This window comes from Ascidia mentula, chromosome 2, assembly GCF_947561715.1.
Source record: "Ascidia mentula chromosome 2, kaAscMent1.1, whole genome shotgun sequence".
NCBI classification, from domain to species: Eukaryota; Metazoa; Chordata; class Ascidiacea; order Phlebobranchia; family Ascidiidae; genus Ascidia; species Ascidia mentula.
This window is the reverse complement of record NC_138567.1, coordinates 1,029,767-1,043,725: the sequence shown is the minus strand read 5'-3', so window position 1 is coordinate 1,043,725 and position 13,959 is coordinate 1,029,767. Positions and strand designations below refer to the sequence as shown.

The 13,959-nt window shown below is 37.8% G+C and overlaps 2 protein-coding genes across 2 annotated transcripts in view; both read left to right on the top strand.

Annotated features, from left to right (window-relative positions):
• The first annotated feature begins 3,111 nt into the window (after positions 1-3,111).
• LOC145889050 (uncharacterized) overlaps positions 3,112-13,959 on the top strand; it is a 33,146-nt gene continuing 22,298 nt past the window's right edge. Inside the window, exons 1-5 of the mRNA XM_082979930.1 lie at positions 3,112-3,129; positions 3,224-3,393; positions 3,455-4,311; positions 4,384-4,542; positions 4,966-5,073. Of these exons, the coding sequence (XP_082836056.1) occupies positions 3,112-3,129; positions 3,224-3,393; positions 3,455-4,311; positions 4,384-4,542; positions 4,966-5,073 (1,312 nt within the window). The remainder of the gene's footprint in view (positions 3,130-3,223; positions 3,394-3,454; positions 4,312-4,383; positions 4,543-4,965; positions 5,074-13,959) is intronic.
• Positions 5,215-9,635, top strand: LOC145888841 (uncharacterized). The gene is made up of 7 exons (XM_082979710.1): positions 5,215-5,284; positions 5,483-5,641; positions 5,939-6,057; positions 6,592-6,659; positions 7,308-7,395; positions 8,165-8,204; positions 8,489-9,635. Exons 1-7 carry the CDS (start codon positions 5,215-5,217, stop codon positions 9,247-9,249), a joined length of 1,305 nt encoding a protein of 434 aa, XP_082835836.1. The 3' UTR covers positions 9,250-9,635.

The window sequence follows — 13,959 nt, the reverse complement described above, 5'->3', positions numbered from 1 at the left end:
CTTCTGAAATTGCAAAAACGTTCACTTAATTACTTAATACAGTCGTACATTTCGCTAAAGCTTGAAGTTGTAGTGGTGGCGCCCATGTGGTTACAGGCTATTATTTTGCACAGCGTAATGCCAGACATGGCACAAACCACTGCATTTACGTTTATTTCAAAACAACTTAGTTGAAAAGTTTTCTGAACTTCCAATCGAGAACACGTGACAATAACGTTGCCACAAAAGGCGCAAGATAGTACAGTGTCTGGACAAACCTCAAACCCAACTTCATTTCAAACATTAGTATTTTTTTGACAAATAACACGGCCTCATTCTATGAATGGGGACTTACCCGACCACGTGTTGGCGACACAGACGAGGAGCGAAATTGAGAGAAGAAAAAATTTCATCCTTAAAAAGTTGAAACTAAACATAAAAAAATAAAGCTTGCTTGCATTGTGTTTTCGTTAACCTGATAGAAGGGATGAGAACAACACGAAAGAGATTTAAGTTGAACAAATAAAACACGTTTACTGTCCTGCATTATTTCATGCTTCATGCAACCAAACTACATCATCAATATCTTAAACTTATTTGTACGTAAAGTTTACACCCTTTAAAACACTACCAACATCCCCATTGCATCTTACCTTCAGGCGACGAACGATACAGAAATCTTCTCAGTTGATATCTTCCAAGAGGCGAAGGTAGACCACTGCATGTCGGTCCATTGTTCGCCTGCCCATATATAAACACACAGCGAGCCAACATCCTTCCAATCGCTACTCACGACCCGAGGCCACGCCATATACGCTTGCGGCGTCAGGAGGGGCTTCGCAATTATCCAAGAACAAAACTAATCAGATTACAACGCGGTTGACTTTTCTAAAACTACTTTCCAAAGCGATCGGCGACGTCTTAGAAGTTCAAACTGTTAACCTTGAACTGTCGCGTTTTTGTCACGTGATCACGTTTCAATGTCGACCAGAATATTCTCCCAGCAAAACCGAAGGTGTTTTAATTTTCATTTCATAGCGCGTTTACAGTGAAAAAAACAGTTTAAATCGTGCAAAGAAAGGAAACTTTGAATAAAAGCGTGGACAAACCTTAAGCAACGTTGATGTTGATGCCGAAGATAAGCCAGGTAAAATAAATAGTGTTGGGGAAATTATAGAGAACTTACAAATATAACATTACTTACGCAGTAATTTTTTAATACCTGACAAGTTAGGTCGCCACTAAACATAACAATCTTTTCGACCTGTAAGGTCTCATCAGTGCAGCTGTTGATGTGGCACTGTGCTAGCTGGTAGACTATCAGACACACAGATTTCTTCGTGGTACCTTTCGGTCAATCGTCGATATGTTGTGTATGTGCGTGTATATATGTGCGTGTATGCACCCTGCCTGCAGCTCTCATTTATTATTATGGCTCTTTTGCGCATATAACAATCTTATTCCTTGGATCACAATAACGTTTTCCCCATATCTAGCACAATTACATGTTGTTAAAAAATTATGTCAGAGTTTAACAATGTTCAAAATAACTGACATACTGGAGCGAAAATTGACGCAGATTGAACTCAACTATGGCAGATGACCGATACCTCCAAGGGGAATCCCCTGCGCATACTTAGCGATAACATCTCTACGACATCACGTCACCGCGGAAGATACTTTAAAACCGGGTCGCCAATTTTTTGCCAAACTTAATCCACATATAAGCTTCAGTAACATAGAAAATTTGTGCGAACAAAAATTTTACGTGGCTCAAGGCTGTGGTTTCTGATTGTGTTTCACGACACCCCAAAATTTGAAAACCAAAATTACCACACAGGTTTTATTTGTGGTGTTTTTCCAGTCTTATTAGAGGAAAAACTTCGTCATCACCTGTACGATAACTTGTTAAACATAGCATAAGCCTTTTGTTGGAACATTGGATATTAGTTTCAGCAAGCTTACACGATTGCATATCCACCGTAACCTCTCCGTGAGGTGTGACCAATCAAGCGGAACACATGTGACCGCGCGCGACGAAAAGTGCTTTTCTCTTTCGTTTATTTCCGCTTGAATTCATTATGATGCGCTACTTTTTTTCGTTTCCTATGTTTTAGTCGTTTTAATGTCACATATTTACGTTGCAATGCCTTTGTGTAAATTTGCTATTACACAACATACGTTTACTCCGCACAATTTTTGCATTTTTCCAACAAATTATCCATCCATCATTGCACAGTTTGTACAACCTCGAGCAACATGACTGGCAATGAACTAATGAACACTTTCGCAATTGAAGACAGGAACCTCCAAATACGAAGGTCTTATCTTGTTGATCTCAGCTTTGACCAAACTTGTCATGGAAAGCTAAAATGAATTACACGAGTTTCTTAATTAATTACGTGTCAAATAATAGAAGGGAATCTCGTGTGAATGTAATGATTTATATTGCTTGGGCAATTTGGTTAAATGTAAATGGCACGATAGCTGTTGTTCTTATTATTCAACTTTTACAAAGCTTAGACAATTACTTACCAGCTGCATTTGTGGTCAAATAAAAGAAAAAGTTAATGAGGTTGTCGATGTTTAAAGCCAAACTTTGTTTCCAGGTAAGATAATAAGTCTACTTTTTCGCTTTAAAAGCAAAGCTGAACGTTGTTTAAATAAGGCCACAAAAAGCATATTATGTATTCACAATGAGGGAATGCAGTAGGATTGCGACACTGAAGTTTATTGTATTTAACCTGTCGCAACAAGCCATTGTTTAACGAGCTGGGCCTGTGTTTACTCACATGACTATACGCCCCAGACTATTATTTCTATGGTTCGCCTTTGTAACATCTGTATAAATTACATTACGTTATGCATGAATCACATGTTACGTTTAACAATTCCTTTGTTGTTTCAAGAAAACATAACGTTTTATAATTTTCGAAACATGTTTAATTCGACAAGTTTTAAACACAAATCAGAGTCTTGAGCTGTTAACTGAACCAGAACAACAAATATTTGCTTAATTGCGACGAAAAGGAACATTTTAATTGAACATTTCGGAGGGATTTCATTTTACCGTGCAGTGGATTCAGAACACTTGAGTTTGTGACTCTCATAACTTCGTGACTACACTATAGCATGGCTTCCACAGATCAGGTATGTGAAATTGAGTATATTTCTAATCAATCCTATAACCCTGTTTAAGTTTGTGACTATATTGCTTGTACATGGTAACAATATCTTGTTGTAGTTTCGTTTGATCAACTCCGCGGAAATTTTTTGCGACAAATGCAACTTTGTTGCTGGAACTGGTGGATTTGGTGACGTCATAATCGGATATCACGTAGGCTTGCAACAATTTGTTGCAGTCAAGGTCATTCAAGTTGGTGGTCGTCATACAGAGAATGTCTTCAAAGAAACGTAATTATTCAGAAAATGCCATGTATCACAATGTCATACCCAACACTTCACTTTGTTACAGAATTGGTGAGGAACTTGGAAATTTGCAAAAACTGGATCACATCAACATAGTTCGTGTCTATGGTTGGACCAAATGGCCCTTTGCCATCGGGATCGTCATGGAGTTCTGCGAAGGTGGAAACCTTCTGGAATTACTGATGACACCATCAATTGATTTGGGATTTCCCCTGCGTGTCCGGCTTTTACACGATGCTGCAAAAGGTCTCAAAGTTTGCCACGGTTTACATCTGAAGAGAATGGTTCACGGAGACGTCAAACCAGAGAGTGGCTTGCTGACTAAATGGCTGCTCCTTAAACTATGCGACTTTGGAAATGCTGAACTCGCAACTTTAACTGGTTCGACGACCGTTGATCCTTTGGCAAGAAGCAAGAAGGAAAGACCTCAATACACTGCGATGTACACGGCACCTGAAAAACTAACAGACCTCACCATGAAACCCACAAAAGAACTTGATGTTTACGCTTTCGGTGTGATGGTGTTTACCGTTGTCGTGCGTGCTTTGCCATATCCGACCGGCAACCTTAAAGCTTTACTGGATTCCATCAAGGAAGGAACAAGACCAAATTGTTCCAAAGTAAATCAATTAAAGCCTCACCTCAGTTACAGCGACAGAGTAATCGTTGAAAACCTCGAGCAACTGATGAAGCAGTGTTGGGATCAAGATCCATCTAAACGACCAACGATGATCGAAATCTGTGAGAGATTGAAGCAACTTCTCGACCAGCAAAGCCCAGAAGTGATCGAGCAACAAGTGGAAGATGTTGTCAGACAGATGGACATCAAAGATCCCTTTCCTATCAACCTTGATCGGTTGGTTCCGCTTCACTGCTTTTCCACACGAACTCGAAGTTTCCAAGGTTCGTTTTTGTAATGTTGTACTTCATGTAATCGTCTGTGTTCCTCCAAATTATTTGTTTTTCTACTCTTAGTCCCCGTAAGTGAACTCTTGTCCCCTCGTAATGATCTGAGGAACGATCAGTCATCCTCCGGCTTGACATCGGGTGCTGATGACGTCAGACAAGCATCTGTGGCTCCAGGCTTAAATCCACGTCATCTCGATGAAAGAAAGGAAATACAGGAACCACAAGGTACAAGTTATTGATGCATAGTTGCCTCATCAACACTGTTAATACATAAACATACCTTTTAGTATTCCGGCTTCTGTAATTTGTGTTGACATATTTATTGTTTTTTTCATGTTATGTCAAATCAGCAAAACAAGACCGCAGCGGAAAAAAATCCCACTTTATCATTTTTATAATTTTTATCTGATGTTTTCATTTTCTTTTTTTTATTGAATTAAGTTCGGTTTCTCGTGAAAAAGACACAGCAATTTCCTAAACATATGCTATGTAGCCTAAACATGGCGTAGATTTTTCTTGAGCCCGCTCTAAATTCGTCATGACTATTAACGCATTCGGGAAATTACCGAATGGTAAAGTTTGGAGATTTACAACAACCAGAGTCATAGTGACTTTGCTTACAACGGATTGAAAGTAGTTTCTGTGTAGGTCACAGTTCCCATGTGGACAACCGATCTGGTGCGCTTGGTGACGTCACACGCAATCTCTCATCAATTGATGACGTTCCGGAAGATTCAACTGACGACCAGCAAGCAGGTAAATTCATGTTGGAGGTGTTTTGACAAATACAAATGAATTTGTGTTCACAAAAAGTTTGCGAGGATTCCACAGAATTAAACATTCTTTCATCAAAACTGGAAGTGTATGTTAATGATTCATTGGGCTTCATATTGAATAATGTTGTTGCAATTTCAAGGTAAATCATCAAACAGCACACCATCACAACATGGCCACATTGAACATGCAGGTGAACAGTTATAAGTATTTACTTATCTAGCTGCTTAGTCATGTTTAGCATGGTTGCTTAACTCTATTGGTCCTAACAATACCTGTACCAATAATTTTTTGAGACTCCTGGGGATGCTGCTGCAAGACAACATGGAAAGTTTTTCTGTCTACTGTTTGATGAACCAGTAGCTTCCACTGTTCGTTTTTGTGCTCGTAGAACCCAGCAGTGCATCCTTGTCGTCGCGTAATGATCTGGGGAACGATCAGTCATCCTCCAGTTTGAGATCAGGTGTTGATGACCTCAGACAAGCGTCTCCAGTTCCAGGCTTAACTCCACGTCATCTCAATGAAAGAGAGGAAATACAGGAACTACAAGGTGCAAGTTACTGATGCAAAGTTGCCTCATCAACACTGCTAATACATAAACAACCCTTTAATATTCCGACTTTCACATTTTTATTGATATTTTGTTGTAATGTCAAACCAGCAAAGCACGACCGCAGCAATAAAAATTTCCATTTTATTATTTCTTTAATTTTCATTTGATAGTTTTCATTTTGTATTTACCCATGTATTTTCATTAAATTACATTGCACCAACAAATTCACAGCATGTTCCAAGATAGATTTGAAATTGATGCATTTTAACATCAAAATATTAACAATGACCACAGGTGATACGGGTGGGGAGGATCTACCAGATGGTTGGGAAGTCAGGGTGGACAAAAAATCCAATCGCAAGTATTATGTGGATCTTGTCAACAAAAAATCCATCTGGCAGAAACCAACACATGTGAGTGATGTCATGTCAGAAACTAATGGTGCATGAAGCATTGAATATATATGCATAGGATAATAAAAATCTGTTTTTGTTGCTGCCAGGCATATTGTGACTTTATAATCTGTTCTTCTGGCAAAGATAAAACGTAACTTTATTCACCGACGTTTAATAACAGGCGAAAAGTTACGTTTTATCTTTGCCAGAAGAACAGATTATTAAGTTACAAAAATCTGTATTTAACATATATTTATATGTTAACACAATTCGCAGGACACACAACAGGTGTATGTAAAGTTTCTTCTAACACACGATTTAAACAAAACAGTTACACTTTATTACAGGTCAACACAAGAACCCAATATAAACATACATAATTTTGCAATTTTTTGATGAAATGCTTATTAATATAAACATTAATTTCAAAATGAATTTGCAAAAAACAATGAAATTTAAAAGAATACATTTTAAAGTTAAAAAAATGAAATTCATTGGGAAAAGTAATTGTTTTGTTTGTATTTTATATCTCAAGTTATTCTTTTTCATTAGAATTCTCTGAGTTCACAACCTTCAACAGGTGATTCGCCCAAACCATTACCTGCAGGATGGGAAGAGAGGTATTTCCACTTTAAAAAATAAACATAAGCTTAACAAAGATGAGTATGATACTGAACTTTATACCAGTGCTTCCCAACCTTTTTCAGACCCACTATTAATGCAACTATTTGGAAATAAGATTAACAGTTACATAAAACCTGCATTTTTACTGCTGGTATACGTACTGAAATAATTAATGCGACACAACACATCTAATTGTTACGTTTTTGTTACATTGTTGCATAAATGTTACGTAATGATAATGCAATAATTTCGTCATCTAATAGAAAACTGTAACATTTAGAAATGCTTCGCGACCCACCTGAAATAGCTTTGCGACCCACCAATAGGTCGCGACCGACTGTTTGCGAAGCACTGCTTTATACCATCTGTAACAAACGATTTACTCATGTTTTCGTGAGTGCCCCACGATGTGTATGTTAAGCCTGTTGAAACAAATACAATGTAATTAAACTTGTGAATATCCAGTACTGCCGGTCATCTTAGTGAATTGCCATGTTTGTGGCCTACAACCCTGCTTACTACAAGTAGGCGCAGATGCTATATAGTAAAATTTTTCCAAAACTTATTGCTGCAACTAAAGATATTATGTAAGAGTTCAACATAGCATTCCACGTCATCCAGTTTAACCCTTGTGGTGAATTTAGAGTGACAAAAGATGGGAAGTTTTATTTTGTTGATCACAACACCAGAACCACAACATTCAACGATCCACGCATAAAAAGTCTATCATATGTAAGTAGACGTGTGTTTTGCGTATCTTAACAGCATAATAGCTTTGGCTTGGTTGTTTACAACATTTAACTGATTTTTTTGGTCATGAAACGTATTATTTGACGTAAGCTCAACTTTATGCCTCTGTACCAGGGTTCTGTAACCTGACATGCGTGACTAATTTGGGTAAATTTTAATGCCATGCAAGTAATTTAAAATATGATAAGCAATGTGGAGCCAATAATATAAATTGTGTATAAGCTGCAGCACTATTGGTTGAGCTTGCTTGGCCGTAGTGTTTCCACCTCGTTTGCTCCGTAAGGTTGCACCTAGTTTGGTGCCCAACGGATGACGGTGATTGTATATTCACCACAAAGTGGAAGTCTTTGCTTGGCTGTTTGGTCAGCAAAGTCGTCTTATAGTCACACCAGCTGCACTGATGAGACCTTTTAGGTCGAAACAGTGGCCATCTGTCTGCAGCTTATACATAATATAAAATAATTTACGAGTTCATGCTTTATTGCTTTACTCACCGTCCTGGATTGTGTTGCGTGGACAAGAAGGGTTAAGAGACTAAATGTCCAGGATTTTACAAGTTTCCCCAATAAAATTTGCTTGTTTACTTCATGAGACAGTGGTATCGAAAGCGGGCTGTATGTTGTTGTGCGCATATTGGTTGGCACGCTAAGTTGTTGACGTTTCGACCTGATTTGTAAACTGACATGGAGCGTTTAAAACGTTGCCGACACCTCACTTTTACCAACAAATATTTTCCATGTTTTATTTGCAGAAGGATTTGGAGAAAAGATTTAAATCACTTCACAGTCATGGTGAGATTTTGTTTCTGAAATCTTGAGAAACTTACTTGTTGGCATTAAAATGCATGAAGGGCTGGTTGTAATGGTAGAACTAGCACGGTGATGTTGACGCTGTCAGTCTTAAATCACTTTGTAGTTTAAACACTCTTAATACTTGGATAACCATAGTCTCGACAATCGAATTTATGATAATTTCTGGCCCAGCCTCCAAAACATTCCCATCTCTGGTTTTCAGTTGAATCACGATAGCAACATTATTGTGGTTTGTGGTCGTAACGTAACTTTATTTTTGATAGATAAAAACATCAGTCCGACATTGCTGATAAAAAAGTACTGGAAACTATTGAAGGATGAAAAATACAAAGAAGCTGACGAGACAAGGTGGGAACTTTCAAGGTCACTTGAAGGTCTTGGGGTGACTGCAGAAGAATTGAAAATAACTGGAGATAAAAAGAGAGAAGAGGGAAAATGTTTGGAATCGATTTTATTTTACAAACTTGGAGGTGAATTTTTTTCAAGGCATCACGATGGCGTGAGAGGGGTGGAAGGTGTGAAGGATTGTGTTTGGGGTTTGAAACTGACATGCGAAGATTTGATGAAAACATCGGATTCGAATCAAAAACTTGAAAACAAACGAATAATTCGTGGTCACGTGATCCCACTGATGGAAACGATGAGACTCAAAATACAAAATATTAAAAACGTGGAAGACGGAATAAAATGTGTAAATGAAGTGCGGTGTTTGAACTGGATTGAAGTGAGTCATCGTTCAATCGGAGATTATTCGTCGAGTGAATCAACAATTAAACTTGGACTTGAAATGATGAGGAAACAGTTTGGTGAAAACTCAACAAAGCATGTAGTGTTCGGGCATTTGTTAAACAACCTTGGTGGTGTTTGCATGGAAACAAATCGACTGAATGAAAGCGTGGATTTTTATATAAAAGCAATCCAAGCTTACAGAATGGCAACAGACATAACTGAAGAGGGAAGAAAGAAGTGGATTGAAAAAAGTGAAAACAGTTTGCGACGAGTTTTAGAAATGGAACAGCAATAGGCATTATGACGTCACATAGCCAGTGTGTAAAGTAAACACAATTGCAAACTTTGTTTTTTCCACTTTTTACTTGAACAAAAATATCAGTGGTTTGTGTGAATATTGTGCCATAAATAATCATTTGTTTATTTGTAATTATTTGTAAGTAACAAAATCGTTTAAAATTGACAAGAAATGCATTTGTTTGGAAAAATTTGTGTTATTTCCGTATTTCTGTGGTAAAGAGTTTCCTGGTTGGGAAATGCCCTTCTCATACTCTTGCGTAACAGAGTTAATTGTGTGTAACAATGCAATGGGTCATGCATGGGGGCCAGTGTTAATGTTGAATGAACACAGATGCACGGGCTGTTTCTAGGACAATTTTCAGCGTGTTTTGGGCAGATTTATTATAGTCCGCTAGTCCATTGTTAGTGGGTGTTGTTTTAACTCTAGTTGAAAAACTACCAAATTATTGAGGTGGATTTTTTGCAAAGTTGAATCAAGAAATGTCATGGTGATTTTTTGTCAGTCTGTTGAAAAGCATTAACCAAGACCATCCATACTTCCTGTTTTGTGGCACACTTGTCAAATCCCAAGTCAACAACCAAAATACGAACATGTCGAGCATTTTTTGAAACAATGGACATAATGTACCTGGAGCATTATTACATATTTTTTTAACCACATCGGGATTTGAACCCTGGTTATCATGGCCACGAATCCCGATCAGGTTTTCTTCTTGGTATACGGGTCGGGCGCTTGACCAATGTTGTCATTGCAACAACGAAAAAAATGGTTAAAAAAATGCGAAAGAAACTTTTAAGAAAATTGAGTTTATTTTGTCAACAAGTTGCGTAAGTAACATATGAAAAAATGTCTGTTCGTCATGTTGTAATGTGATATAATTACTTAAGTGTTTTGTGCTCAATTGTGATGCAAAATTTGTTTCAAAGATGTTTGTGTTAATTTTGCCATTGGCCAAAAAGTAATATGTAAACGACCCAATGTAAAATTTGCTGCGTAATTTTGTTTCCAAACCCGGATCTTTTATGGTATCAGAGAAACGCTTGAGAAATAACTTTCCTTTTCACTGGAACGCAAGAATACGCAGTGTGATCAACAGTTGACTTTCAACCTGCGCTGCGGTTTTCCCACAAAACAGTCACGCACCGTTGACTATTTATTTGCATTTTTTGTAAGGTACAATGTAACATTCAGTTAGTAAAAGCACAAAAGGAAGTTTAATTTTTATGATCAGGTCTGTGGAGGCGTGTCTCCTCAATAAGAATCGTCATGATCAGATTCGTCTCCATCGTCTACTTAGAAACCTTAAGCATCATCGGTGTCTTCTCCTAAACACAAGTTTTTTAGATTCAAAAGACGTCAAAATCTTTAACTGCCGCCGTTCTTGTGAAGATTGCAAAACTCCACAGTTTAAGAAACGGATTCTCAACTTTCGGCTGCTTCAAATCAACAAAAGAACGAACGTAGCTAAATACAAACTAAGGTTAGGATTTCTGAAAGAAGTCACTTTATTTAACGCAGTCAAATCAAATTTCTCAGCATTTAAGATTCAACTTCAGAAAGCATCGGGGTTTCCCCCTATTCTGTCGACCCCTAAACACATAGCGCCCTCTATAACTAAAAGAACTTATAGAGGGCGCTATGCCTAAACATCATTATTTTCCAATATTAATGCGTAATACACGTTGCAAGGGCTCGGACAATTTAACTTTTGTTCTTTTGACAGTGGGATCAACATAGCGCTACGCTGGAGGTGAGACAATAACAAATTGTGACGTCACTGCTCTGCATATTCGCAAGTGTCACGAGATTTGGTTAAACAAAGCCTGTGTTACTGGGATGGTTCGCACTGATGATGCAGTATTGGTGTTCGAAACGTTAGCAGTTTAGCACAATGCTAACTATAGACAAATCACAATAAGCTTTGTCATTCGACTTGGGGGTTTAACACAGCTTAAGCAACATTTCGCGTGCGGTTCGTCGAGACTTCCTTAGGTGCTTGTGGTCAGAGCCGCATTAAAAACAACAATCTATTTACCTTTGCACGCGTGTAGACAGTCGTAGCAACTCGTCACTCCAACCTCCGTCTCATCCGATGCCGAAGCACAATCGTCACATTCTTCATCCATCGCCGATCCGTAACAATCAGCTTGATCTACTTTCTCTACTTTCTAAATAAAAGATGATGCCCGTGCAGGCGAAATCGATTTTTCAATATTGTTAATAAATCTGCTGACTTCAATTTGAAAACTTTTGATAGTTTCATAACATTGCAAATAAATATATTTTTTAATAATTTCACAAACCCTGTATATGTCAATACGTGTTCTGTTCAAACGACTTTAGTTCATATTTCATAAAATCACCAGTCGTCATGTAACGAGATTGAGAAAAACTTGTTTAAAAAATATTTATACCTCAGTTTCATCAGAGATCACGAAATTTTTAAGAGGAAAACAACAACTACCTCAAACCGTTTAACCTTTGTACAAACAAAAGTCACGACCCCGGAGACAGATAAGGTCAAACTTACCCGAATGAGCAACGAGAAGACACAAAACCATTGCAGTCGAAGCTAGGAATAGTTTCATGTTGAAAATTTAATCTGTCGAAAAAGCATTTTTAAATAAACTGCCAAGTAAGTAATTACGCAGCCAATACTACAAGAATACTAGAGTATTTGAAGTTAATTCTGTTCTTTGCTTATAATATAATTTTCAGCAAAAATATCTTTAAACTGAGTTCTGTCGAGAAAACGAATGCGGAACAAAGAAAATAACTAATTAAAAATTAAGACAGAGTTGGGCGTATTGAAGTTAATTAACTACTTTGGGCTTAAAGTTTTGATTACAATATCGCTCGATTTTATTCAAACAAAAACACTTGTTTCATCGGTTTTCTCCACAAAAACCCACAACAAACCGCGCTTGGGACAAACAAATTTAGTTGCAAAACATTTAGATTTTAAAACCTCAATGCCAGCGGAACAAATATTTTTCTGTATGTTGATTCCAGTTGCTTCTCTTCAGACCAGAAAGCATCTGATCCTCATCTTCAATATCCATCCCATTATAAACCCTTGAGGCGCCAAGGTTAAGTTAATTTCATTAAGCGAAGGTCAATTTATTTGGTTCTTTAATTCAAAACCGCTGCAATATGTGGCCTCAGGGCAGATCTCAGAGGGGTGCGAATGCAACAGAACAGGAAACTCGAGTTAAAATCTGAGCTTGACGAATTCAGGTTAAACCTTATATGATCCGAACGAACGACTGCAGGGTGTTTGAATGTTTACTGCAAGGTTAAAGTTAACATCTCCGCATCGAAAAGTTAAACATCATTGTTTTTAGCGATGATTCTTTCCCACGAAGTTTGGGATTGAAGCCAAGTGAATAAACATTTCGATCTAATCATTTGTAAGAATTTGGAACTGGTATTTTTTTCTCGTCTATTTTGAACTATTTTACTTTTCTATTCCTTTTTTGTGTTGGTTTTTAAACTGCGTTGTTTGTGTTTTTAGTGATACTGATGATGCCTAAACAACGGCGAAATATAAATATCTACAAAACATCAAACAAACCACTTTGGATTACTTGCATGAATTGTTGGGAAATTTGTAACTCTTTGTTGGCCATAAAGAAAACAGGGAATTCAAAGAACACAAACTTTCATTCATGCACCAGTGATTATTTATATGTACAAGGTACAATGTAACATTCCGTTGACAAGAAAAATGACAAAATTAAGTTGAATTGCTTTTAATCAGGTCTGCTCTGTCTTGAGAAGAATGTTCGCTCAATTAATCCTCATCATCAGTGTCCTCTCCGTCAGAGTCCTCACCATCAGAGTCCTCACCATCAGAGTCCTCACCATCAGAGTCCTCACTCTCTGGATCTTTATCCCCATCAGTATCTTCACCTGTACATAAGTTTGTAAGAATTAGAAGTCGTTGCCTTCACATCAGCAACTTCCGTGCAAGTTTTATTTGTGTGGAAAACTCCACGGTGGAAAATTAAAAATAAAATACGACTTCCAAGTTCTCATAAATATAATTTTAATTCAGCTTTTACGTCAACCAGGGGTGCATCTACGGTAAGGGGGTTATGTTACAACACAAATCAATAGAGCCGCATTAAAATAACAATCTATTTACCTGTACACGCGTTTAGACAGTCGTAACAACTCATCACTCCAACCTCCGTCTCATCCGATGCTGAAGTACAATCGTCACATTCTTCTTCCATCGCCGCTCCGTAACAATCAGCTTGATCTACTTTCTCACAAATCGCGCAATCACTGCCGCCACTGCCGCCACTACCCTCGTTGTATGTGTTGCCTTCGTGTTATAAACAAACAAATATCCGGTATAAATATCACTTCGTCTTCGGCTTTTTCGGTTCGAAATTCAAATTACTATTTGGATTAACTAAAGTTGCGGAATTAAACTTAATTGAGTTCGGGGGATGTTTGCAAATCAACAACAGGTTGAAACTAAATATTACGTCACTTACCATCGCATTCGTCTCTGACGCAGGATTGACAGGATTCCGTCTGATTCACCAGAAGGTCGCCAGGTGTCACCACCGAGCCACATTTAGTGGAAGATTCACAAGCATCGAAACATTCTGTCATGGTTTGACGTTCGACTTCCGGTTCTGTAGTAAAAAAAGGAATAAATGGGTGCGATTATTCGATGGAAAAATGTTTCTG

Bases quoted from the DNA above. Each gene is read 5' to 3' on its own strand.
- LOC145888841 (XM_082979710.1), top strand. From the start codon at position 5,215: ATGTTGTTGCAATTTCAAGGTAAATCATCAAACAGCACACCATCACAA. The intron at 6,058-6,591 runs GTGAGTGATGTC...CTTTTTCATTAG, and splicing joins TCTGGCAGAAACCAACACAT to AATTCTCTGAGTTCACAACC. The intron at 6,660-7,307 runs GTATTTCCACTT...TGGTGAATTTAG, and splicing joins CCTGCAGGATGGGAAGAGAG to AGTGACAAAAGATGGGAAGT.